At 52.6% G+C, this 23,191-nt stretch overlaps 1 protein-coding gene across 1 annotated transcript in view; it reads right to left on the bottom strand.

Moving 5' to 3' along the window:
- The window catches only part of B4GALT5 (beta-1,4-galactosyltransferase 5), a 32,772-nt gene that overhangs the window by 5,799 nt on the left and 3,782 nt on the right, over positions 1-23,191 (bottom strand). The window contains exons 2-7 of the mRNA XM_032127039.1: positions 5,603-5,737; positions 2,876-2,989; positions 1,941-2,065; positions 1,358-1,474; positions 405-592; positions 62-184 (exon numbers count right to left, since the gene is read on the bottom strand). Coding sequence (XP_031982930.1) covers positions 62-184; positions 405-592; positions 1,358-1,474; positions 1,941-2,065; positions 2,876-2,989; positions 5,603-5,737 — 802 coding nt within the window. The remainder of the gene's footprint in view (positions 1-61; positions 185-404; positions 593-1,357; positions 1,475-1,940; positions 2,066-2,875; positions 2,990-5,602; positions 5,738-23,191) is intronic.

The raw sequence follows: 23,191 nt of genomic DNA, 5'->3' as shown, positions 1-23,191 counted from the left end.
CCTCAGAGCACGTGCCAGGCTCAGCTTGCAGAGCCACCACCAGGGCCCAGGCAGCCTGTACCTGTTCCAGAGGTCGTCGTCCTCGCCACCCCAGCCCCAGAAGGCGTTAGGGAATCCGTTGATCTTCTGGAACTGCTCGACAGTCAGGCCACTCACCCCCCCAAAGAACTCGTTGTACGGGAGCCTGAGCGGGAGAGAAGGGTCAGTGCAGAGCCCACCGGCTCTCCCACCTGCCATGGGAAAGCCCAAGCCCTGAGGATGCTCTCTGCTAGTCCCTCTCATGCTCCCTTAGCACAAAGCCTGAGAAAAAACTCAGACTCATTTTCTGCCTTAAAAATAAATAAATTAAGTCTAACAGCAGCTCCTTAGCAGTTACGGTAGCAGGGAGGAAGAACAGTGCTTACAGGTACATGTACTTATCCAGCTTGGCTGCAAAGTGCCTTGGCATCTGTCCACACCCATAATAGTTACGGTCATTCTCTGGTATGTGGTCCACGTCGTGGAAGATGAGGCAGTCCCAGTCCAAGTCCTTCATTGCTTCCCGAAAGCCAACGTTGAAGAGCATGGCACGGTTGAAGGGTTGGTTTCCAGCCTGGCAGGGAGAAAGTTCCTTCTCAAGAGGAGTCCCTACAGTTCATGCTCTGTGTGTGTTCTCAGCCCTGTCTAGAAAACTGCAGAGGGCAACCAGGTCCCATATTGGCACCATGAAAGAAGCAATGTATTGGAGCACACTAGTGAAATCAACCAACATTGAAATATTCAATTTACAGTACAGGAGCAAAAATAAAGATGCTGAAGCCTTATTACTCAGATACTTGAAAAAAATCCCAATTTTGATCAATCTTTTTAAGCTAGAGCTAAATATGGAGGCACATTTACTGGGTGGATGAAGACAAAACAGTCTAAGTGAGAGGTCCATGCACACATCAAATGACAGTCGTGCTCTACATGAAATGCCTAACTCTGGTCAGGCCATTCCTGTGCCTAGGGGATGCTGCCTGGAACTACTGCAGGGATATACAAAAAAACTGCAGCATTGTCTAAACTGCAAATATCTGGTCCAAAGCTTTTTGTAAAAAGCTAAGTCCTACAAAACAGAACTAAAAAAATAAAACAACAACACAAATCCCTGATTCTCCATTTTTCAGACGAAGCCAGTCATTTCTGGGTACATCTCTTAGCTGTGCCACTTTTAGACAGAACAGGAATAATTTACACATTGCAACATGACCCCTACACCTCCCACACCAACGAGATGTGATCTGGCAGGGACACTCCTTGGGACAGGGCAGAGCTGTACTTGCAGCACTGGCAGAAGCGTTTTTAGGGCAGCGCCGCCCGCCCCGTGCTCACTCACCTGCTCCACAACGTAGAAGGCGAACTGTAAACGTTGCCGCTGCAGCATGGGAATGAGGTGTCTGAAGAGGACGGGGAGATGCTCGTATCGATTGCGGAATGGGATCAGGATCGCCACCTGATGAAGAGAGGACACGGCTCTTACTGCACCACACCTGCTGCCGACCCCAGGCTGGGGGGCAGGACTGGCTGGTGTGGGGTTACAGCAGCAGCACTAAAAAAGGTGTCTTAGCTCTTCCATGTAGGGCTGAGCAGCATGAAACCCTTCCAACTCCCAAAACACGGATTTCCTATTCACTTTTTGCAGAATTGTTGCTTTGGAAAAATTCAATGTCACCTTGAGCAGTAGGGAGACTTGCAGTGCCCCCTCATCACCTCTGCCCAGAACTGGGGACACTAAAGCAGCCCTTGAGCTCACTATTTCTTCCCTGGGTGCTGCATTGCCACACTTCAGAGCTCCTCCCATCATTGCTCTGAAGATGCAGCACACCAGAGATGCTCCATTAACATCTTCCCACTGCCCACCCAGGACTCCCTGTCCCCCTGCATGGAGCAGGACACGGGGCTGCCAAGCTCCCAGTTACCTTCCAGCGAGGCAGGCAGTCACTCGGCTTCCAGTGCCCTCCCAGCTTGATGGAAGGATCTTTAGAGAAGAACTGGTGGATATCCTCCATGGTGATCTCACTCATATTTACATCAATGGGGCCCTCTGCAGAGTGGGAGAAGCAGTGGGGGGTGAGGAACTGCTGTGGTCCTGGGGCAGCACTTTGCTGCATCCCTGTCCTCTATCCCCAGCACTCAACTTCTTTTCTCCAGCACCAGCAAAAACAATTAGGAAATGCTGCTGATATAACACCTCCATCTCCTCAGCCTTTGTGGCTGCTACTGGATGCAGCGCTCCGTGAGAGCCCCACATACATGAGAGCCCAGATGCAGCTGGGGTACCTCTCTACTCCTCCCTGCATGTTCCCAGCAGACTAAACCTGCTCAGCAGAGAGCATCCCCCCACCCTTTGGAAACATTTGCCCTCAAAAACCTGATTTTCCACATCAGGATAGCTTTGGTAGAAGCATTTCTCCCAGCTGCAGCTCCCCTGGTGGGGTCCAGCCCATCTCCCACAGCAGCCCCAACACAGCTGTAACCGGCACAGCTTGGGGCTGGGACTGGCAGCACTGCCGAGGCACAAGGGAGCCACCCCGCCGCCACTGCCCCTGGAAAAGGGCTGGCAGAGTCTTTTCACCGGCTCCCAGTGCACAATCCCTCTTTTGTTTGTGTTTGCCAAGCGATGGGCTCCTGCCTCAGTACGGAGACATGCCTCCGACACAGCAGGGATTAATTCCTGAGGGTGGGTAAACAATGATTTCTCAGGAGGGAGCTGGGCTCTAAACAGCGCTCCCATTCATCCCTAGGTGCCTGGCAGGGAAAGGTGCAATGGTGGTGAGACTGGGAATGCCACTGTGTGCCCTCCAAAGCCATGGGGAGCAGGAGAGGGGCACCGGGCTCTCTGGATGCTACTCACTCATAGAAGGGAGCCTCTCAGGACAGGTATTGTTGGGGAAGTAGGTAAAGTCTTCAGGAAGAAACGTTGTGGCTTGCAGAAAGGTGTCATTGTGGCTCAGATCAAGAGGATAATCTAGGGTCAAAAAAAAAAAAAAGACAAGAAGTTTTCCTCTGAGCTGCAGGTCTGTTATTTCCAGCCACCTCCCCATGCCACTGTGAGCAGACTCCAAAGTCAGCCACAGCTGAGGATGTCCCCAACAGCACAGCTGGAATGTGCTCTAGCCTTGCAACGCAGCTGGGTGCTCACCCCCATCCTGGGACAGGTGGCTGCAGAAGCCCTAGCTGCCTTAGCACCACATCAAAGAAACCTTTGCATTTTCTGGCCAAAGGAGGAATTTTGAGCATCACCCTTAGATATCACAAAGGAGCACATGGCTCTTGAAAGGAAAAGCTACCACTGCCTTGTCCCTGAAGAGGGGATGTGCTCCTCCAGCAGGTCCTTTCCCAACAGGGGAGAGGGAAGTCCACAGGCAGGTCTCAATGCCAGCTAGGAGTGTCAGTGCAGTATCCTACACAGGGCAATCCTGCCTGGAATCCTCCTCAAAGGATCAATAAAAACTATCACATTACATGCAGACTTCCCTGTGCCTCACATCGTACAGGAGCAGAGGAGCTCCCGTGCCCCAGCAGTCACAGCAGTGCCCAGCACCTCTCTCCAGCCTCCCCGTTCCCCGCATCCTTTAACCTCCCAGGCAGCACCCTCCAGCCTGTTACAACTGGAGATGTTTTGAGGTTTTCCACTGGGGAAAGCCATTTGCTGTGTCATGCTAGTAGGTAACATCATGTCAGTAACATTGTTTATTCACCCAAGTAAACAGTATCCAAACTATCTCAAAAATCAAGATGGGCTGCAAACAGAACCTAAGGGCTTTTCAAGTCGGTTAGATGTTACTTTGGATGCTTGATACTGTTCCAAATTTTCATAAGCAGTTTTCCCTGTAAACTCCCATGACAGAGCACACGGCAGTACTCAGCCCAGGTGACAGCCCACAGTGAAGCTCAGCTGCCCTGTTTTGCAGCAAAGACTGCCTTTTTTGCTGGGTCCCGCCTTGCAGCTGTACCAGGCAGGCTTCCTCTCCCAGCTGTCACACAGCCTCACTGCCACAGTGGTGTGGGGACAATGCACTCACGAGGCAGTGACACCCACCCAGGCACCCAAAATCAGTCAGGGAGGGAAGGTTCTGATGCCAGTGTTAATGCAGTCCTTGAGGTCACAGCACCAAGTGCCTTCCAGATATCACCACCATCCATCCTGCATCTGCTCTGACCTGCCTGCCAGGGAAGGTCGCCCAAGGATGGTGCCCAGTGCTTGTGTGTGCTAAAACTGTCCTCACGGCTGGAGCTCCTGGGGAGGGATGGATGTCCTCACGTGCCTGTGCAGCTGAGACTGGTATGAGGTTCAAACAAAGCCCAATATTGCAGCAGCAGCACTGGTATCACTGGTGCTAGTGTGGTCACCAGTTCCCTGCCTGCTGCAGGAGTACACACGTTTTTGGATCACTTGAAGCCCCCCAGGGCAGAGCCTCATCGGGATGAAGGCTCTCACCACTGCAAGCAGCAGCAATGGAATGTCTAACCCTCCTCCCCCTCAGGGGATCAGCCACTTCCTCACCCTGCCTCTGCTTTACTTGATGTTTCCAGTCTTAAAAATAGCCCAGGTGGCTGCCCTGGCTGACTTGGTGCGGCAGAGGAGGTGACCCGGGGCGTTCATCTCCTGCCTAAGTCGATAATTCCCCTCCTGTGCCCGTCCCCAGTCAGGGCACAGCTGAATTGGTGGCTGCACCTCAGCAGGCTGGGCAGCAAGGACACGGCTCATACTTCTGCTAATGACAAAATAATCTTGCCTTGTAAAACTCTGTCAGCCCCTGCTGCTGGACCTTGGTGAGCGAGGAGCCGAGCTGAGCTCCCTACACCCCATGCCAGCCTGATGCCACCAGCATCAGCGTGAGGCTGAGGGGAGGTGCCAGCAGGGAAGGGACAGGCAGGGTGTCACCAGCCCAGCAGCAACGCCTCAGCCCAGCTCACACACAGCCATGGGCAGTTCGGCTTCACTATAGGATATTTACACCACGACTTGTAACCCCACATGTTCATGGACATGTGGACGATGAAGAGGCTGGGACGGGGGAGCCTGCGCTCCACTCCCTGCATCCTGCCCCAAGTTCAATATATTATTTGTGGCAGATCTCCAGCCAAGTCATCTCGGTTCATACTTGCATGGGAAGAGTGAAGCTTACGAGCACAGGCTCCTCCACGTGCACAGAGCCAGGGCTCTGCGCAGGTGCATGCCTGGGAAGATATTTTTTAAACATGAAACCTGATCCTTGCACTGAATTTGAAAGTGTTTACCCTCAGACTGGTTGAAGCTACAAGTTGAATTCCTGGAAAGCAAAGAGGTTTTCAGCTCAAGTCCCATCATTTCAGACCTTTCAAGATTTTCACCCCTTATACAAGTTAGAAGCATTTGAACTTTTTACATATATAAATAAATATAGTTTTTATATATTGACAGTATTTATATATATAGAGTATTTTATTACACATGTATTTTTATATATAAAAATAAAAGCGGCAGACAATTAATCAAAGCTTCCACCCTGCATTTACTAGTATAAATTAATTCCTTCAACTTACTTTTGAATGGAAATGGAATCTTTAATCAAAATTGCAATTATTCAAGAAATACCTGAGTCATTCACACTGCTGTTCCTCTTGGCATAGGCACTGCGGACCACCTGCTCGTACACCTGAGCTCCTATCGTTCGCATGTTCTCACGGATCATGATGCCTTGGGCTTGCATCATGAAGAGGTAGGTGTTCACTGCAAGGGAGGAAGAAAGAGGAATATTTCCATGAGCATCAGCTCTTGTAGGGAAAAAGAAATCAGGGTCTTTTGGAAGCATTCCCAGCCTCCTGCTTGATTTCAGCTCCCTCCCGCCAGGCGGATCCCTGGGTTGCACGAGCCGTGGTTGCCCGGTGGAGCTGGGAAGGGCAGGGAGTCGGGCAGTGGAGGCGTAAGGCACGTTTGGAAACCCCACTGGTTGACAAGGGGCACGTACCCAGCCAAACCTGACTATCAGGTTGTAAGACAGCACTGCAGCTTAAACAACAGCACCTCTTGCTGCTTAATTAGGGAGGTTTAATTAGGAAATATCATTATAACAGGAAACCAAACTGTGTGCCTGGAGAAGGGCAGTCGTTCCAGACTGCAGCACCGAGGGCTGACACTTGCCTGGCAGAGGTACCCCAACAGGCACCACAAAAAGCATCCCCACACCAGACTCTGAGCCCCTGGCATGTCACACCCCGGGGCGGGCAGCAGCACAAGCCCTGGGTCCCTGGGGCAGTCCCCCAGCCATGTTTCTTCCCCCTCTCCTCTCCTGCTGACCCCATGCCCTGGCACAGCTCAGGCTGAGCCTGATTAGATTTCAGTTTAAGCTGACACCCAGCTGGCAGGACCAGGCCCCAAAGTAAACAGCAGCAAGCACAGCCCTGTGTCACCAGCAGCTCCCACGGGATAGCAGGACAGCCATGCACAGGGGCAGCAGGACAGCCACTGGGCACAGCACAGCACCCCTCACCAGCATCGCTGGGCCAGCCACAGCCCTCTCGGTGTAGTTTTAGGCTTAAGAATGAAGTGGAAAATAAAATCTTGACTCGAAGATACCAAGAAGGGGCAACCTAGAAGGCCTATTTTGCACTAGTAATTAAAAAAAACAGGTCAAAAGACATTCCGGGAGGGATAAAGAGGGCACCGGGCCAAGGAAACAGCAGCAGAGGGCAGTAGCTGATGCAATGTCACCAGGAAACATCCATACCAGACAGGTCATTTCTACAGCAGGCATATTGCAGCCTGAAACCAGCAGCTACCAGTGCCAGGAAGGCACAGTCACAGCTGGAGTCACCGGGAGCACAGGCTGGATACGGCACCGGTACCGGAGAGCGGGGGTCCCCAGCCCGGGGTACACACACCCTGCACCCCCCTACCCCCCTTCTGCAGCCACACACTGAGGCAGCTCCAGAAAGGCTGCCCAGATACATTTCCCAATCCCAACTGTATTTTGTTTTCACACAGTAAAGTAAATGTTTGAAAGGGGGATGGAGCTCCTTGTCATGCCCGGAGCCCAACGCCATGCCCGGCTGCTGCCCATGCCCAGCCTGTCTCTGAGCCATGGGGAATCACTGGATTTTCAGCAAGAAGGGGGTCAACTGCATTAAGTGCTTGGCAACTAAATGTCTTGAAATGCAATTTTAAACGTCCATTTCCAGCCTCTCCCTTCCCATACTCGTACCCTTTGCGGTGGGGCCAGTGATGGCACCTTAAGCCAGTGGTTACAGCAGCAATGAGCAGGAGCTGGCTCAGCCAAAGCTGCACCCCAACCCTCTTGGCTCACCCGCCTGTTCCGGGGCCAGCTCTGGAACCAGAGTGACTGCCAGGTCAGCTGGTGACAGCTACAGCCTAAACATGAGCTTTGGTGCAGCTTCTCAGCAAGGCACCGCTGTTGCAATGACCATGAGAGGTATCAAGTGCTGCTCCTCCTCAGAAAGACAGGGAATTTGCTCTAACATATGCCCAGGGATAAGGCTCAAGGAAAAGCTGGCATTTTGATACAGCACCAAAGGCCAGAAACAAAAGTAGCATGCAAAATTCCCCATGCAAAGCCTCACCCCCAAGCCCCAAAACCTTCACAAGTTCACAATCGTCAGCTCAGAGTTCAGCATGAAATGGCATCACCTCCCAGCACCAGCAGTCCAGCCCCAGCATCCCTCCCCAGCACAGCACCAGCTTTGCCAGGCAGCTGCCCACCAGGATTTATGAAAATGGGAGCTCCTGCAGGAGTTGTTAGAAATGGGTGATTCGGGGTTAGCAGTGCACAGTGAGCGATGCAAGCGGGCTGGCGGAGCCTTGTGGTGTAGGGCAGGATGCACAGGGCAGCCCCAGCCCCACCTGCCCGTGCAGGTCTTCCACAAGCTTTTCCTTCAGCTTTCCAGCCCAGTGCCAGCCTCGCCTCGGGTGCAAAGGTGACACGTTAAGGGCTGGTGCTTGGGGCACGCGGCTCCCAAGGCCACGTCCTGCCCCAGTGACAGCATCCACCCCGCTGCTGGCACAGGGCTCTGCCAGGAGGCAGCACCAAGCAGCACATCCAGCCAGGGGAACAGCATCCTCCAGAGCCAAGCCAGCATGGCAGGGCACGGATTGTGCAGGAGAGCAGCACCACAGCCACACCACAGTCACTAGCTGTGGGGCTGCCCAGTGCCCTGCCCAAAAACACAAAGGGTACTCAAGAGCTAGGCAGAGCTTCTCTCCTGCACAGAGCAATGGGGGGCTGAAGCCACTCAGCCGAGCTGGTTATTGGGCCCAGGCTGCTGCTAAGGAAGGGGCAGCGAGCCTGCACCTTCCAGCCCACACAGAGCTGGGTCGGCGGTGAAAAACAACTCGCTGATGCTGATCAAGTAATTTCACTTTCTACTTCATTACGCTTCGACTTGCTGGGTAAGGCAGATCCAGGTTTGGTGAAGCATGAAAGAACAGGAGAGACAAATCAGCATCCAATCCCTGGTTAATTTGAGGAAGAGGGAGGTTTGTCGGGCACAGTGAAAGCGCCGTTTGTTCCCCTCCACGGCGGCAGACGGAGCAGGGCCTCGCCACAGCCACATGACACGGCTCGCTGGGCCAGGCTGCTCGGAGCTGCAGCAGGAATCCTGAGCAGACTGTCACAGCAGCCACCATCCCAGGGGAGCACGGGCAGGAACAACACCAGCTTTGTGTCAGGCAGCAGCTGCCTTTTCACGTATTAACCCCTTTAAGCAGATGATTAAGGAGATACCTGGCCAAGGATGAGCTGTGCCATCAACATGCCAAACACCCAAGATCAAGAACCTCCCATGACCAGGGAACAGAGTCCCTCCTCCTATCCCCAAAACAAACCACCTGCATGAGATAAGCTTCACAAACACCGTGTCTATCCAGAACACACAATTCGTTCAGGTCAGAAAATCGGATTTAAAACACATTATTGCAAACACTTCACTCCCTGTGTGCACACGGTGCTTAGATCAGCTCCAGGCGCTGCTGTGGCCGGGGCTGGGGCTGCACCAACATTTGGGAATCGCTGTACAGAGCTCAAACCTCACTCCTCCTCCATTTACTGCCCTTTTGATGAGCAAATTAGCCACGTTTTAAATTTGTTAAGCCTGACCTGGCTGATCCTACAGAGCCCAGGGCTCCTGTACCCGAGAGGCCTTTCCCAGAGCCAGAGTGCTAGAGATGCTGATCACCCCTGAGCATTTACTGCTGCAGACACAGGCTCGTGGTGGGCTTGGCCTGAACCGTGGTTCAGCCAGAAAGCAATTCTCCCTGTTGTGATATATTGCTAATCTCATCACACAGGATGATCTCGAAAATTACATTGGCCTTCTGCCTTTCTTCCCTTTGAGCATGCGGCACTTCAGAGCACACGCACAGAGCAGTAACAGCCCAGCTACTGCCACTGGGCAGCTGGACAGGGACAGGACAGTTATGGGAGAGGGGAGTTGGCCCTTTTTCCTTTCATTTCCAGCAAACCCTCACTCCCCACCCAGAAAACAAGCAAAATTTAAGAATCCATTTGCCCAAATAACTGCCTGAAGATTATTCTTGTTGGTTCATTAAAGGACAAGTCAACCCTGCCATGATTTAAACACACGGAAAACATGACAGCTTGTCACCAGCTGGAACAGAGCCACAAGGCTGCACCCCAGGGCATGGCACCCCTTGGGATATTGCACCCTAACCTCTCTGCTCACAAGCAAACTGGGAGAGCAAGTGCTCACTCAAGCCAGGAGTGGATGCAACAACTGCAGCCAGGGAAGTAAAGTCCAATTAAATAAATGAGCACTGAAGTCTTCCTGTAATCATTTCTCTGTTAGTATTTTCGGAGCACTTCTAATCAAGAAACAGCTGACTCTCTCATGGAAAATTAGTTTCATCGTGATGATACATACTAGAAGAGGCAACAGGGTAATTTGCAGCTTGGGAGCTGATTTGGAAGAAGACTGACTGCGATCTATGCCAGCCACCGACATAGGAGAGGGAACAGACCTGACACGTCTCGCTCCTGACCCTGACATTTCCACCGCCTGTGGAAAGGACCTTCCTGCAGCATCCTGCTGCACGGGGGACAGCAGGGTACCCCAAGCTGGGAGAGACAGTCACTCAGGAAGAGGGGCCAAGTGGCTCACAGCAGCCCTGCACGCCTGCAGCAGTATCAGCACCCAGCACGGCAGCCAGGCTTTCCTGAGGAAGGAGCCAGTCTTCCTCTGCTTTGAGATTTAGGGCTTTCTGTCACATTCAGCATTTTTCCCATTCATTAGTCCACACGTGCTGCAGAAGCACAGAGGATCTGTTTGAGCTCATCATGGTCTCACTGCTGTGTGCAGCCTTCTCCTGCCAGCACCTGGAGCCCCATACCAGCAAGGGCAATCCCTGTCAGCCTCCAGAGCTCCCGTTTCAAGCAGCACAGTCACAAACCAATGCACCACCAGAGAAACTGCTGCTGAACACTCCACCAGATGCTTGGAGTGGGCACAAGGTGCCCAGCAGAGCTTGTGGGACACCTCACGTGGGAGATGCAGCAGCAACTTGGAAGGGGTGAGTGTCCTGCAGGCAGCAGGGTGGGTGCTCAGGTCACCCTGCCAGGGCTGGGAGGTCCTGCCTGCTGCAGACACCTCCCGCGGGGCCCAGAGACAACGGAACCAGCAGAGTCATGTCTACGTTAAGCCTTTTGCTAAGCTCTCCCAGCAAATCCCCAGCATCAATCCAGCTCCATTAGCATTAGCAATAAAAAGGGGTTTAATCAAACTAAGCCTCTAAGGCACTGATAGACAGTTACGATAGTCTTAACTCATAAATAACCCAACTAGGAAAAGTAGCAGCATCCCAGCGTTAATACACCATGAGACCTCTGTCTCTATTAGCTTTCCAGTGGCACTGTATTCCCCAGACATGCTGAGTGCCAGAACAATTAAATAAGAGGTTCCTATTAGTTTTAGAGAATTTAATATTAATGCCATCACTGTTACTTAGCCCTTTGCCTCTAAATAGCACAGGAAGGAATAATTTGATACATTAAATGGTCTAAGAATTAACAGTGCAGCAGCAGCACTGAGCTGGTAATTACAAACCACTTGTCCCCAAAATTGGCAAGTTGGCAGCTTGCACGTGCATACAGCAAGCAGGAAGATGGGAGGCTCAAGTGACACTCAGTCAAAACCTGAATATGGGAAATTTGTATCTGAACTGTCTTACAGAAAAATGACCCTGGGGAAGCCTCAGCAAGGGGAGGAAAATCCATATTATTCTAAGAGACCCTAAATTTTTCATGTACACATTTAAGGCGGCAACTTCCATTTGCAATCCCACAGCTGCCTGCACTAAGGTGTTTGTGTCACTTGCTCTGAAAACTGCACTGGTTTTAGGATACCCAGCAAGAGGAGCACAACATGCTCTGCATGCATGGGAAAGCTCAGAAGGCCAAGGGAACTCATGAAACACCTACAGCACCAAAGCACCCATGGAAGGAGCTCTGCACCCCAACAGCAGGCAAGGCTGGTGGTGGGATTGAGCCCCAGGTCAATCACCCAGGCGCAGCACCAGCATGTGCAGCACCCAGCTCCACGCAGGTGGGAAAACCAGGAGGACACAGTTTACCTGTGCACCAGGGCAGTAATGCCAAGGACGGCTGTAAAAATCACACTGGGCTTTGCAAATCCCAGAAGCAGTCCAGGGCTCTGCTGCAGTTCCTCTCTGTGAGGAAGGGCACAGTGACATGCAGGCTGGAGCACAGAGCATAACAAGCACTTGCCCAAGTTAAATATTACCCTTCCTCGAGAGATTCAGACTCTTCTACTTTAACTGCCATTCAGGAGATGCGATTGCACGCGACTGCATGTCCTGTTTATCTTCCATCCCTCCATCCCCATCTCCAGCCAGTCTGCTCTCTCCATCCTGCTCCCTTCAGCAGGGTCAGCACAAACGCTCCCCAGGAGGAGCAGAGCATCCGCCGGCAGCAGATTCCCGTGCAGGCAGAGCACAAACACACAGCTCTCACCCGCACACGAAATGAGCAATCAAAGACTCTTCAGCAGGCACTGACATGGACACCGACCCGACCTCCGGGCTGGCAGCACCGGCTGCTGCTACCACAGCAAACATTTACACTTCCAAACACTTAGAGCTCAGTGTTTGTTCCTGCGGTTCATTAGGAGACAAAGGGGTGGGAATTCCTGCATCCTAGACACCCTCTTAAAGCGTCAGGAATCTCAGTGCCCGAGTCCAGTGCTCATGTAGGATCAGGATGAACAAACAGAGGGAGAGCTTTTGTTAAGAAAAATAATAAATAAAAATTAAATGAACGCTTGGGCAAGCAAGGGAGAGGAAAAACAGGCAGATCGTCCCCAGCGCTGTCCTTGAAGCAGGAGGGCAGGTTAGGACATGGGCTGCTTGGGACAACTCCTCATCCCCCAGGCAATGGGAACTGGCACAGCTGCAGGAGACAAAGGAAATCCTCCACTGCAGGCAGGCCCTGCCACCAACCTGGGCCTCCTACTCCAACAGGCAGTCATAGGACATGCAGGAAAATGGGGACACATGGAGTGGTGCTGCCTAGGAAATGCAGTCAATAGGGAGTTTCAGCAGTGCTGTCCTTCACCAGGTGAAGCAATCTAGAATACAGTCAGACCACAGCAGAGAACAGGAGACAGGCGGGATTTGAATTTAAAATTTCCATATACATCACATACCAGCTAAATAGATATTGAAATCATTGATTTGTTAGTCTTCCAAATTAGGAGATTATACCCATTGGACAGTATGAAATTGTCAAAAAACAACTTAAGAGTAATGGATTTATTGGCTCAGTTCACACACTGCAAACTGCACTGTCTGTAACACCCTGATTTGATGGCGAAAAAGAGAAAAAGTTCTGTTGTTTAGGCTATTCCCCCCAAAAAAACCAAAGACCTGATTTTTCAAGCATGTTTTACAAGTTCAGCATGGCTGAACAAAAAGGGTTATCACATGTACAGCCTCATGTCTGCTGCAAGGGAGCTGCTCCAAGGGGGGGTCCGAGAGGCTGTTCCAGGTCAGTGGTTTGCCTCTCACACCAGGCTGGACCATCCCGGTGCTGAGGCGTGAGGAGCCCTCCCGGCCAGCTGGCACGCAGGGCACGAGCTGTGCTTGCAGCATCCAGGACAGCGCCGCTCCTCGCTCCATCCAGCGAGACCCGCGGCACATCTTCCACTGCCATTTATGGCTGAAGCATGGTCCAGCATGTCCTATTTACATCTCGTCTCCAACAAAAAAATAGCACGGGGAATGTCCTGCTCCCAGCCTAGCTCGCCCACGATGCACGCGTCCCGTGGGACCCGCTCCTTGCCACAGAATGAACGGCGGAACGCAAGGCAGGGATTCTCACCCCCGGGGAGGGCTGGCGTGTGCCGTGCCTGTCCCTGCCCCCGACCTCAGCAGGGCAGGAACCAGCGGTGGGGACACCCCAGCAGCCACCAGGGAGGGGCAGGGCAGGGGCAGAGTGCGATGCTCCGCCCGGGCTCACCCTGGGCACACCCAGGCAGTGCCAGGACTGCCCTGCTCGGCAGGACACGGCCACCTCCACGAGCTGCAGCCTCTCGTCTGACCTGAACCTGCTGCTTCCACTCTCGCTGGGGCTAAAAGAGGCTCCACTCTGCAATGTCATGACCAGTACTTGCTAGTGGGAATAAAGCATCCTGAGCTGCCTCAGCCCTGACAGTACAAAGGCTGCTTTGCTGCAAGCATGATTTGCACCATGGAGACCAAGGAGAGAGCCCTCTGTAGCAATGCCCCAAGACCGTCCCTGTTGTGGTTTCTTTTCTGTACATTGCCAGGTCCTGGGAAAGCGGCCATCCCAGCAGCCAGAGAAGGAGCACAGCCCCAGCCCCACCTCCACACTACGCATCTGCCTGGTTTGCCAGCCCTGTCAACTCCTAAAAATTTCTCGAAGCTGGAATTCTCGATCACGTGGGATGATTGTTGTCCGAGATTTTCAAAGGCAGCAGCTCAGAGCTCCCTGCCAAGGGTACTCTCACCATGCAGTGCCATTTAAGACCCACAGCAGCTTGGCCTCCACAGTCAGATTACAGAGTTGTTCTTGTCCGCAATAATTAAAGGCAACACTCTGAATGGCCTCTCCAGCTGCTGTGTTTTATTAGAAGCAAAAAAGCTATCAGAGAGAGGGTGCAACTTTGAACTTCCAACACCCAGACCATTACCTAAGGGATTTTGTAAGAACTATGACATCCTAAGACATTTATTAGCTTTGTTGTGAGCTATGCAACCTTGGAACACATAACATTTTTATATGATTTTCTTCTGCCTGACAAGCAAACTGATAATACAGCTGCTGTAAATAAATTAACTGATTATCAGTGTTATCAGTATAAGGAATGACTTCACTGGAAAAAAAAAAATCATCCCTCTATCTATGAACTTATTTAACACTTAAGAGACTGTCCATCAAATCCCAGCCTGTGTGATGCCTACCAACGTGCCAGCAGAAAAGCAATGGCATGAGTCTGTTTGGGATGCCATGAACAGGGAAAAAGAAAAAACCTTCCTTCCATCACCCCACAGACTTGTGCCATCTGTGCCCTTCAGGACCAGACCCCGGGGCTTGGCACATGCAGACTCTGTGCAGGGACAGGGCTGTGCTCGTGGCTTGCCCCCAGCACTGCCCTTCTGTCCTGCCTCTGCTGACTTGACCCTCCTTCCCAGACGTGGCCAACATTTACCAACAGTGTCGCCATGCTGGCGCCAGGCACGGGAAAACCCTAAACCTTATCATGGGAAGGGGGAACAAAATGCCCTGGCTTCAGAGAGCAGATTCGCACCACCCTGTACCACAGCACCACACTCAGAGCTGTGCCTAAGCACTGCCATTAAGTTACACATTAATCCCAGATAAGCAGCCACAAGGCTATTGAGCCAGCGAGCTCAGCAAGGGATCAGCACTTCCACAGCCCCAAGCTGCAACCAGGGTTCACAGGACATCACCGCCTGAGAGGGACGGGAAGCTCATGGCCCCTGACTCCCACCCCACCAGGCTCTGTTGGGTTTATACAAACAGGGAAGAACCTGAGGCAAGTTCAGCAGAGGCTGTCTGTGATCAGGCTGTGGAGATGGGGTTCTGGGCACAAAGTATCCTGCCTGTCCCTCTGTGGGCAGGAGCAGCCATCGCTGCCTCCTCCTGCCCCGGGCCACCAGCACTCATCTGGCTCTGCAATTGCTTGGGGAGGGATGAGCACACACAGGGGCACACCAGGGAACAGCAAACACCCTTCTCCCCCTTCCCTCTCCCCCACTGCAACACCTTTAAGTTCCTGACACACAGCAGCACCTGAAGTTTCCTTAAGAGAGCGAGTGTCTGCCGAGGGATCTGACCACTTGCTCATCGATATGTGCAACAGGGCAGAGGGGGAAAAAATAATAAACTAATCAATTCCAGCCTGTCTGCAGCGAGACGTCGAGCTCTGCGAACATGAGTCAGATATACGGCTACCTCGGAAAAGCTAAAGTCATTGGGAACGGGAGGCGCGTGCTCCCAGGCGGAACAGCCAGAAGAGCTGAGCAGGCAGTGAGGGCAGGACTCCTCTGGGCCAGGGCAGCCCCAAGGGGCCTCAGGAAGGAGCTGCTTGGGGCTGGTGTCCCACAGATCCTGCCCACATCAGCACCTCCAACTCACTGGGCATGGCACAAGTCCACCCTCCTCCTCCTCCCTGCCAAGGCACCAGCCATTCCCTCCACACCAGATAATGAGATTTTAGATTGCACCAATTTATGTACTCAAGTTACCCAATTTGCGCAGGTTGTGTTTGCTTCCCCAAGGTATTACAGCCAGAGGCCATCTTACCCCACTCCCCCCTTCCCCCATGTGGCCGAGCCCTTGGCAGCCCCATAAATGCTGTGTCCCTCTCTGGCAGCATCCCGTGATGTTTGGGGATTTGTGACCCCTCCCCTGCCAGGGGTGGACACCCCACGTGCAAAGGGGAGGCAGCTGGGGGAGGGCAGTGTGGGGAAAAGGGTCAGTGTCAGCACCGGCCGTGAGCCCTACTCTGCCACCAGCCCTGCAGCGCAGCAGCAAACCAGACAATTACCCTGTTGACAGTTTTTTCTTTTTTGATTAGGTGAAAGCAGGGTTAACCTAGAACACCCTGAAGCTGGGCAGCCCCCGCCCCCCTTCCTGCCACAGCTCCCTCCATCTGCTCTTGCCCTACGGCCCTTCCCAACCCGATGCACAGAACAACCAACCCTGGAGCTGCCTCACAGGGCCAGGTACCAGCAGAGACCCTGCTGCTGCGGCCTAAAAACTGTCAGACGATTTGGTACAGCCCAAGACACCAGAAAGTCAGGCTGATGGGGTGATTGCACACTGACAAACCTGCCCAGGCCTCTGAAACACAAAGGGATGCTTGACCAATCCTTGCCTATAACTCCACATACGAGCTAGAGCAGGAAGATGCATAATGGGTCTGGGCAGGAGGAGAACTGAGGCAGCACCTAATTTGCAGGTTTGATTAGCAATAAATTAAACATGGAACATTTTACACCTGGCTGTCACACAAGATGCTCTGCCAACCCCACACCAGGCTCAGGCCACATCCAGGAGAGATGGGGCAGCCAGAAGGGGCCCACAGCACAGGCAGGATGTGACAGAGCATAGCCTGCATTTGCTCCAGGGTTATTCCTGCTGCAGCAGGCAATGAGGCAACAACAAGGAGGTCTGAGAGGCAGAGGGGAAGAGATGTTTGCAAAGTCCCAGGTCTGCTTTATGCAAAGGGAAGGAGCAGTGAGGCTGTGGGGAGCACCTGCTGCTGCCTGAGAACAGTCTGATTCACCTCAAAGCAGAAGCTGCCCGTACCCATCTCCTCCAGCCAAGCCTTCTGGTTGGGGTATTTTCAGTTCTACAGGCAGTGCCCACAGTCACATGCACAGAGCGGGAGAGCTGTGGCCTATGTTTACCCTCCTTGCATCAAACGGCAGCAAGACAGAAATTGGTTCCTGAAATAAACTTCTCCTTTTAGGAAAAGAAAAAGTGATTTGAATAACCAGTGTATTTTCAACAGCTTGCTCAACTGGACCATGTCACCACACGCAGGTGAAGAGGTGAAGAGCACGCTCACAGACATGGAGACAGGGCACCCCAGTGCACCAACACACCTCTTGTGGCAAAAACCCCAACCCTACAAGAGAGAGACACCACACACCTTGGACAATGCGCTTGCCCTGCCACTCCAGGCAGACCCTGACAAGCACAACAGCTCTTAACTGGAAACTAATTTTAAACTTGCCTCAATACCTGCCTATAGGGACAGTTCTGAACTGTTGGCTCCCTCTGCACAGCCACGGCCACAGCAAGGAGCGAGCGCCTCTGGGCTGGCAGCAGCAAGGAGCACCCTCTGCTTTGTTCCTCTGCAACCAGCACCACCTCCTCTGCTGCCAAAGTCCCGCAGGCCCCAGAGCAACGCTGCAGTGGGGACCAGGACAAGGGCAGAAGACACCCTTGTGAGCTCTGACGCTGCTGACAGCCACTGCAGGGACATGTGGGGCTCCCTGTGTGAGCAATAGAGAGTCTGGTCTCTGCTGCAGAGCCACACAAGCTCACAAGAGTCACAGCTCCTTTTCTAGAAGGTGGAAGCCTGACTGCCAAATCCCAGAGCATCTCACTTAGCTGTCAGCATGAAGCTTTATGTATCTGGAGACATGGTTTCAAGCTGAAAGCTAGAAGAGGAAGCCTTTTCCCCAAAATCCTCCACAATGGTCAATGACTAGCAACATTCTCACACTCCTACCTCCCCATCGCCTCAGACTTCTCCAGTCTGGTTTTGCATTTGGACACTGCTGCTGTCAAACCTGTCTGCTGAACCTCCGGCTTCTTCGAAAGCAAGGCTTGCCACACAGGCACACGGCTGAGGAATATTCCCACTCAATAGCTGGTCTCCAGGCTGGCATTTCCAAGGGCTTTGATCCATTCCAAATAAGGCAATCAGCTTAGCCCTTGATTAAATACATAGCATAATCCACCTAAATCTTGTTAGCCGAGAAGCAAGTTGCTCGTCTCACCAGTTGTGGCTGGCATTGTGTGTCACCGCAGGGCAAGCGGGGCTGTGGCAGTGGGAAGGTGTCTGTCCCTTGGGGCATGTCCTGGGCAGGCAGCAGCACTGGGGCAGCCGGTGACCACAGCAAGGCCACTCTAGCAAGGCCCTGTGGACTCAAGATGCAGAAGTTCACGGGATCCTTCTGCAAAGCTTCCCCTGTAGGATGCAAAAAGCACCCACAGAAGGTGCTTGCCCCCTCCTACCTGGCAGGTACAGGGAGGGTGCCCCCAGGGCACTGGGCTCCCAACAGCCAGCAAAATCCTTAAAAAAAAATCCAAGAAAAGAGAAATCACTGACTCTGAGCAAGGGAGCCAGGCTGCAGCATGGAAGGAGGGTGCACTGCAGCTTTGGGGGAATTTCACACCACAGCAGTTTTCCCTTCCTCGGGAAGAATGAATTGGTAGCCCAGCACTGTAGAGCCCCCGCAGAACAGGATGGTGCTGAGGGGGAAGCATGCCACAAGGGCAACTATTCCCCTGCCAGACAGGAGCCTGGCCCGGGTGAGATGCAGGTGTGCAGCCAGGACGAGATGCAGCCAGGACATCAGCCCCACACACACACACATCTGGCTGCTCTGGCCAGCTCCTCCAGCTGAGGAAGCAGGGAAGAGCAGTACCACCTCCCTCCTGCTCTCAGGCCCCTCTCCACTCCTCTGCGCTCCCCAGAGCAAACACCAGTGTGGGTGCACACATGCTTGTGCCATCCCCAACAGCGGGACACGAGGAACAAGGCAGCTTGGGAAGTCTGGAAAAGGAAACTCTCCTTCCCCAGGTGAGCCCCGTTCCTCTCCTGCTTGGCTCTGGGATAATATTTACAGGTGAGTCTTTCAAAGCCCGCCGAGGCAAGGCATCGAGCAGGGGAAGACTATGAGGATGCTGTTTCCCAGCACTGAGGCTGTGTGTCCCCACGCCCTACCAGCAAGTGCCCCAGCAGCCACTCCTACCTAAAGTCAGCTGGGATAGAAGAGAGGAGAGGATCTGCTCCTGAGATTACAGTGGAGGTATTATTTAAGTCATGAGAAGACAAATTCCCTGAAGAGTGCTACTGCTCCCTATTTCCCCTCCAGGTTTTGGACCCAGCAGGTGGGGACTGGCTCTGCACGGAGATGACCCACTGGGGACTGATCCCAACCTGCAGGCAGGAGCCCTGCAGATCTCTGTTCCATGCTGCATTAGCAACTCCAATACTTCCTGCAGCAGCCAGGCACGTTTCAACAGCTACTGGGAGGATTTGAAGTTAATTTAACCCCATTAACACATTATATGGCTTCTATCATCCCAATCACCCTAAAAAGCCCAGGTAAAGATCTTGAGGGGAGTGCAGGGAGGAGGGAAAAAGTTTATTTAAAAATTAGTAAGGAGGGGGAAAAAAAAAAGTCTTAGGCACAATCCCAAAATACAGTTTCAGGCAGATCAGAAAAACCTTCACAGGATTTCAAACAAAAAAAAACCCAAACCAGCCAACAGAGGCAATATCTGCTTTCACCAAACACTAGCCAGGAAGGCTGAGCAGAGCGCAGCTCGCCAGTCACCAGCTGGTGTAACAGGAATCAGGTTTTTGGCATGGGGATCCTCCCCCCAAGACGGGCAAGGAACAGGCTGCCCGCAGAGGAGCTGGGATGATAAATGACAGCAGTTGAGCACTGCAGGGGCATTTCAGCGCTTCAGAGGTTGCTGCTATAACAATCTTCTCTGACTCAGCAGCTGAAAGGGACGCCGGGAAGGAAGCACCATAAAAAAAAGTCATGCATTATTAATATGGACTCTGGCAGCAAGACATGAGTTGGAAAAACACTGAGGGGGAAAAAAAATGACTGCAGAATAAAAGTGAGCTGCATGTGTGGAAGCATTTCACACTCCTGTGGGAGTGGGGGCCACCCTGTGCCCCTCCAGGGTCCCCAACTCCAAGGGAACCCCGCATTTGCTGACAGGAGCACAATATCCAAAGTGTTCTCCCTCAGCTCAGGCTGCTGCAGCCCTGTGCAGAAACCACCACGAGCCCTGGGCTCGCCCGTACTCGTTTCCAGCTACAGCAGCTCTGGGCTTTCCTGCTGTGGCCCGCGGCCGTTCCAGCAGGTTTATTTTTATTTTTATTTACCTGTGCTCTGTGCATCGCCTGCTGGCTCCCTGCAGCTCCCCCCTGTGCATCCCAGCCCTGCCGGGCCCCGCTGCCGGGCGGCTCAGCCGGAGCAGCCGTGTCAGAAGGCGCCCACGGCTCCGAGCCACAGCCCGCAGCCTCTGCCAGCCCCGCTGACGCAGAGGGCACAGAGGCAGGCACTGAAATGCCTTCCTTTTCCTGCCAGGTAGCAAGGGAAAAAATATCTGTTTGCACTTGACTACCTGGTGCACTGCAGTGTTTGCTTTCCTCTTCTACTCCAACTGCTTTGTACAGGTTTTTTTAGAGGCAATTTATAAACATTAGCATTCACGCAGCCATCTTCTCCACTTTCCACCCAAAATCCTTCCTCCCAACCTGCTGCTGTGGGGAGACACCATCAATCAAGAGTACGCACTCTTGTGTCACAGGCATCCCATGGCCCTCACCAGCCCGTCCTGTCAGTGAAGGAACCCCCCAAGCCCCACTCAGGAGCCTCTAGGCAGTGTGTGAGCACAGGTAAAGTCTCAGCACACTTTGGTCCCCAGTCTCTCCAAAGCAAGGGAGGCAGCTAACACAGCACCAGGTTTCAAGAGGCTCCTTTGATTATTTGTATGGCAATAGCATTCAACAAAAACAATCAATTATTTTGCCATAAAATTCTCCAGACACACACAAACACTGGTTGAACTGCTTCTACCACAGCCCAACCCACAGCAGTGCAGTAGGTGCTTTGCCTGTATTTGTTTTCTTCCATCACGTGTGCAGTGGCATCCTCCATACAGAAATAGTTCTCAACCTTTACCTTTCAGATTAAAAAGGCACAGGGAGGGAACAGTTTCACAGGAGCTGTCTCACACGCAGCCCAACCATCACATGGGCACGCACCTGCTCATCAGAGCAGGAAACAGCACAAGCTCCCACCGAGCAGGGAGACGGAGGCACAACCCACAGGAAAAAGAACATGGTCCTATTTGAACCCACATCCCCTGGAAGCAGCCTCTTCCCTGCAACAAGGGCTGAGGGACACATATGGACACCCCAGCTTGGGTCCCCTGTGCTGCAAGGGGGGCTGGCCAGCACCCTAACAGCATCTTCAGAGGGCTCCCAGGATAAAAGCCCCACTCAGGGCAAGGGCTCTGGAGAGGTTTGTGCCAGCCCAGGGATGCCACATACAACTGCAGGCTTACAAAGGGCAGAACCCGTTGGTTTTGCACCTCAAACAAAAACCTAGGAAAATGACCTTTAGGAAGTCACACACCATGTCACCACACGCCAAAGGCCCAGCAAGCAAGCGCTGACCCGTCACCTCCCCCGCGTAGCCAGGAGGGAGGCAGGAGCTCAAACTGAGCTTCTCGCACTCCTGCAGTAACATTTACACGCTTTGAGAAAGCAAAGTATCAAATAAGGTGCAGTGAAGCTTGTGGCTTTATCAAAAACACCCACAGTCACTACAGAGCACAGCGGATCCCCAAAACCCACCTCCCCCTAGATCCTTCCTTCACTTTAGCAAGACCAGCAAGCCCCAGAAAATTCCTTTTATAATGAAAAAAGGACCCCATGGCCCTGCCCATCATACGTCACACCACAGCTGCACCATCGAGGACACTTCCTACTGGGATGAGCCCTGCAGTCCGCTGTCCCCCCGGGACCCTTCCAAGCAGCAGATAAGGACGGCCGAGGGCTCTTCTCCTGCTGGGCACTGACATCACCCTCAGCTTTCCAATCCACCTTTCCTTTCAAAATAAGAGCAGCTCCAGGGTAATGCTGAAAGCCCTGGTGGTTTCAGTGTTATCTATTTCACATTCCCCCCAAAACCGCACCCACCAACATCTCTCAAAAATTTCTGATTTGGGGTTATCTTGCATTTCAACAGCACAGTCCACTATACATTTTCTCCTTCATCTCTCCAAACAGGACTAATCCCCATGGTATTTAGACTAGTGCTAGAAAAGCTTCAAACACACATTAACCACCCTAAAGCATCCGTGTTCAAAATGCTGCCAGCCAAAACCACAGCCAGAACTGCCTGAATGCAATGGAGAAGAAAAACCCTGCATGGAAATAAACTTTACTAAAATAACCCAGCAAAGGTTTTGTCAAAGTAAATACACACTTTGTATTGTGACAATGATTTAAAAATAAAGCTGTTCAGGGAAGGCTTTTCTTGCCCTGTACAGCTGCATATCAGCTTCTCTCCCAGACCCCTCACCCCTCAGCGCTGCCACAGGGAGAGCAGAGGGCTCCGCAGAGCCAACGGCGCATCAGCCATGCCACCACCCCTGCTGCCACCCTTGTGAGCTTCCCCAGGAATTTCAGTTAAGGTTAAGTATTTAAAGACTCCATGTGCTTGGATATTAAAATTCACCAATTGTAACAGCATTCAAATGGGATCAAGTGCAAACATACAGCTCCCCACACTGCTCATCTCCATTCTCTGCAGTGGTCCCCAGGGGGGTTCATCGTACCCTGCAGAGCAGATGCTGCCTGAGCTAATGCAATTAATGAGTCCACCTGGAAGGGAGGCAGAGGATCAGCTCAGGAAATAAAGCAGCAGTGTCAGAGCCCTGATCTCCAACAGAGTCAGCAGCCACCTGAAGTGGCCGAGCGCCTGCTGAAGCCCTGGCCTTCCATGGCCTCCCAAACACATGAAGACCATGGGTTGACAGCATGGGTGCTTTAAGGTCTACTCTGCCACAGATTATTGAAGTTTTGAAGCACTCGATTTGCAGGAATGAACCAGTACCTGGAAGCTTTTGTGTCTGCCAGTCAGCTTCCACAAGCCAGGCTTCCAGAGACGCATGGATGAAACATGAACTCTTCACGTACTCTGCAGTTGCAACACCCATCGAGCCACCAGCAAAATAAAGCAAACCAGACGTGCCTGACAAACAGCACAGGTGCTTACAGGCAAAGAAAACCCAGTAATTCATCTGCCCTCAAAGAAACCTTGTAATTTGTTAGCCTTGAGCAAGAGGTGGTCTCCAACCAATGCTCTGCACCACCAGCATCT

This window comes from Corvus moneduloides, chromosome 17 (assembly GCF_009650955.1).
Source record: "Corvus moneduloides isolate bCorMon1 chromosome 17, bCorMon1.pri, whole genome shotgun sequence".
Lineage (NCBI taxonomy): Eukaryota > Metazoa > Chordata > Aves > Passeriformes > Corvidae > Corvus > Corvus moneduloides.
Note: the sequence above shows the minus strand (reverse complement) of the source record. Positions and strands in the feature narration are given on the sequence as shown.